Here is a 3,358-nt window from a genome sequence, read left to right on the forward strand (position 1 = left end):
TAAAAGTTGCAAAAAGATATCTTGGACATGTGACCAAATCACCCATTATATATATATATATATATATATTTTTTTTTTTTTATAATAAACCAATCTTTATTAAAAATAACAAAATTGAAATTGTACAACCTAGAGCTATATATATATATATATATATTTATATTTTTTACAATAAACCAATTTTATTAAAAATAACAAAATTGAAATTGTACAACCTAGAGCATCCTTCATGATCACATATATCATACGATCAAGTAAGGCCACAATTTACAAAACCATTCCGATTGTTAACAAAGCCCCACTTAGCAAGCTCATGAGCTACTTGATTTACATCTCTCCTAACTCAAATGAAACTTGGTCAATCTCATTTGCTAAGTCCAGCACATCTTCAGGTATAGATAGTCCTTAGGCTATTGCTTAGGTGTGGTTGCTCCAGTACTGCTATATGCTACTGAAATTTATTTTCTATGACAGCCATTATAAACAAGCAAATCTTAGACGATCTGCAAAACCAATTCAAGGTTGGTTAGTTGGTCGCTTTACTCTAATACTAAAGCAAATTAAAGTAAAATTTAATGGAAAAGACACCCACAAACAATAGACAATATTGAATCTAGTTACTAGTTAACAGATTTTTGCTTTGAAAATTTTAGATTTTTGATTTCAAACAAAGTAACCAAATTAAAGTTCAAGACTTCATATATTTAAAAAAAAAAAAAAAAGTTTTAAGAATAACCACAATAGAAAGCTACTCTTCATTTGTTAATGCATTCCAATGTTGCTCACAAGCAACTAGAGACCACCCCTTACGGACATAGCATATACAAAAAGGATCCTATCAAAATGTATAATTAGCAAGAGCACATCTAATTTGATTATTTCCCAACATTCAATGAATCCATTCTAATGATTGTGGTACAAAGTTACACGAAAACATAAAAATTATTGACAGACTATTGCTTCAATCGTATCATCACCAAGGCATGTGCACAAAGTAAGAATCAAAATGCTAAATCAAGTAATCATGCATGAGTTCCTGTAAATTGATAAAAGCAATAAAGTGCAACAGCTGGACAAAAACAAGAAATCAAGCCGTTCAAAATAGTTCAAAACACACCTAGCAACAGTAAAACATCAATACAACTATAGCATCTATAAAACTTACAACACCAAAACAACTACAAAGGTCTACAACTTACCCAAAAAAAAAAAAAAAACTAAGGTCTATACAAAAGGAGCCCAGGTCTGATAGATAACCACAAAGAGTACAATAGACCAACACCTTTCTGTGTTAGTATACAAAGTGTAATGAGTCTTACCATTTGGACCAACAAAGGCAGACTTCCCTCTTTAAGAATAATCACGCCAAAGGCACATAGTCATGGTAGCAAATAAAAAAATTGCAAACCTTTTTCATGTCCCTTCTTGTGTTCATTATATAAATTTCAATCCATACACTGATCAACAGAAACTATGTATTTGACATGAGCACAACAGATACAATTATATATGTATAAATGGAAACCAAAGAAGTGCAACAGACCTGAAGAGAAGGCTGAGTGAATCTCGTAGAGGTCTAATGTTAGAGACAGGGTGTTTGAGAGGCAGCTCACACAATATGATTTAGTAACTGAAATAAGCAACATAGTAAATAAAATCAGCAAGGTTCCATAACAGAAACTAGTGCCATAATGCAAACTAAAAGAAATAGGGTATATAAAGCCAATGATAAACATGACTGATGTTGATATAATCCAAAGGTATCTAATGAAATATACCAAATTCCTCTTTATTTATTGATAAGGCAATATAGACTCTCTGCAAGTAAAAAAGTACACTGCTAACAATATATACACATTACCTGCAAGGAACTATCAATATTAATCTAGGCAGCTCAATCCCAAGTAAGTTTATAGACATTGATAATAAAATAGGGATACAAACTAAACCAAAATACCAAATCACATCAGACCTGTCTCTTCACTAAACAAAATACCCATATCTTACACCATAACACCAAACCCCATCAGACCCATCTCTTTCCTAAACAAAAACACTCAAATCTCACACCATAACATATCTTACAAGGGTCTATCTTTCAATTGAGTCTTGGTTATAAAAAGTAGGCCCCTTGTAAGGTGAGATTATGCAGCCAAATCAATCATCATAAAATGATTGACCCTTGTAATTTCGAGAAGAAAAAAAAACATACAAATAAGATGTGAAAAATACAGAAAATAAACAGAAAAGGAGAGACAAGAAAACCTTCTTGCGACTTTTGGTGTTGGAAGTGGGGAAAAAGCCTCCGTCGTCGGGGTTGGAAGCAATGAGAAGGAGATACGATTTTGGGGTTTTCCGAAGAGACAAAGGTCGGTCTCGTTGGAATTGGTGACGTTTGGCAGCGTAGCTCCGGCGGCGATGCTAACTAGTGGCTGTGGAGCTTTGGAGTTGAGAGAAAGAAAGAACGAGAGAGCAGATAGAGGTGCGGTGAGAGAGAGCAACAGGGATGGAGAGAGACTTTTGATTTTGCTGAAGGGGAAAAAGGTGTTTAGGCAGGGTTTGAAAATTTTCAAGTGCATATTTGTCTTTTTAGGTGTATAAGGTATGATATGCTGACATGTTATTTTTAAACAAGTGTCATTTTCTTATTGGACTTAAAAACACCAACTAAATGCTGATGTGGAGTTTCTGAAACATCATACTTGGTCCTTAAATACCCACCCCCTCCACTTCATTCCTTCCCTTTTCCCCTTCCTTCTTCTCTCTGGTTCACTCTTTTAGCCTGTTCTCTGTTTTCTTCAAAAATCATGTCAATGTTTTTCTCCCAAGAACCGGTCCAATTCCAATGCCCAGTTCCCGAAGAAACCGGGTTCACGCCAGATGAACTCCAAGAAATCTTGTCCCTCTTAGAGTCAGGAAGAGACTCTGTCTCCCTCAGCCCAAACTCCGGTTCAGAGGGCTCGAGCCGGGCAGTTTACAATGACAATGAGAGAAGGCTGAGGCGCATGATATCAAACCGGGAGTCGGCCAGGCGGTCCAGGTGGCGAAAGAAGAAGCACGTAGAGAACCTCTCGAGCCAAATGAACCAGTTGGAGTTGGAGAACCAGGAATTGAAGAAGCGGTTAGGCTCGGCTTTACGACAGTGCCACGTTGTATGGGGCGAAAATGAGCGCTTAAGATTCGAATCTGTAGCTCTACAGGCTAGACTTTCGAATCTATATCGGATTTTATTTACCATGCAAGCACAGTAAAGCTAAGCTTCCAAATCGTAAAGTAACTTGTATTAAAACTCTTTATGACCTAAATAAAAAGCTCTAAATTTGCACAAACTTAGAGCTCTCTAGCTAGATTTTCTGTC

At 35.9% G+C, this 3,358-nt stretch overlaps 1 protein-coding gene and 1 long non-coding RNA gene across 2 annotated transcripts; one reads left to right on the top strand and one right to left on the bottom strand.

The window, feature by feature from the left end:
- Positions 1–260: 260 nt before the first annotated feature.
- On the bottom strand, positions 261–2,505 carry LOC115971019. Its single transcript, XR_004087194.1, has 3 exons — positions 2,266–2,505; positions 1,544–1,630; positions 261–503 (listed from the first exon to the last, which is right to left on the bottom strand). It is a non-coding gene; the product is annotated as an uncharacterized LOC115971019 (long non-coding RNA).
- Positions 2,506–2,813: 308 nt separating this feature from the next.
- LOC115970812 (basic leucine zipper 4-like) lies at positions 2,814–3,358 on the top strand. The gene has a single exon (XM_031090426.1). The coding sequence runs from the start codon at positions 2,814–2,816 to the stop codon at positions 3,249–3,251; it is 438 nt and encodes a 145-aa protein (XP_030946286.1). The 3' UTR covers positions 3,252–3,358.

This window comes from Quercus lobata, chromosome 12 (genome assembly GCF_001633185.2).
Source record: "Quercus lobata isolate SW786 chromosome 12, ValleyOak3.0 Primary Assembly, whole genome shotgun sequence".
Taxonomy (NCBI): domain Eukaryota; kingdom Viridiplantae; phylum Streptophyta; class Magnoliopsida; order Fagales; family Fagaceae; genus Quercus; species Quercus lobata.

Excerpts from the sequence above, each read along its gene's own strand:
- LOC115970812 (XM_031090426.1), top strand. The coding sequence starts at position 2,814 with ATGTTTTTCTCCCAAGAACCGGTCCAATTCCAATGCCCAGTTCCCGAA.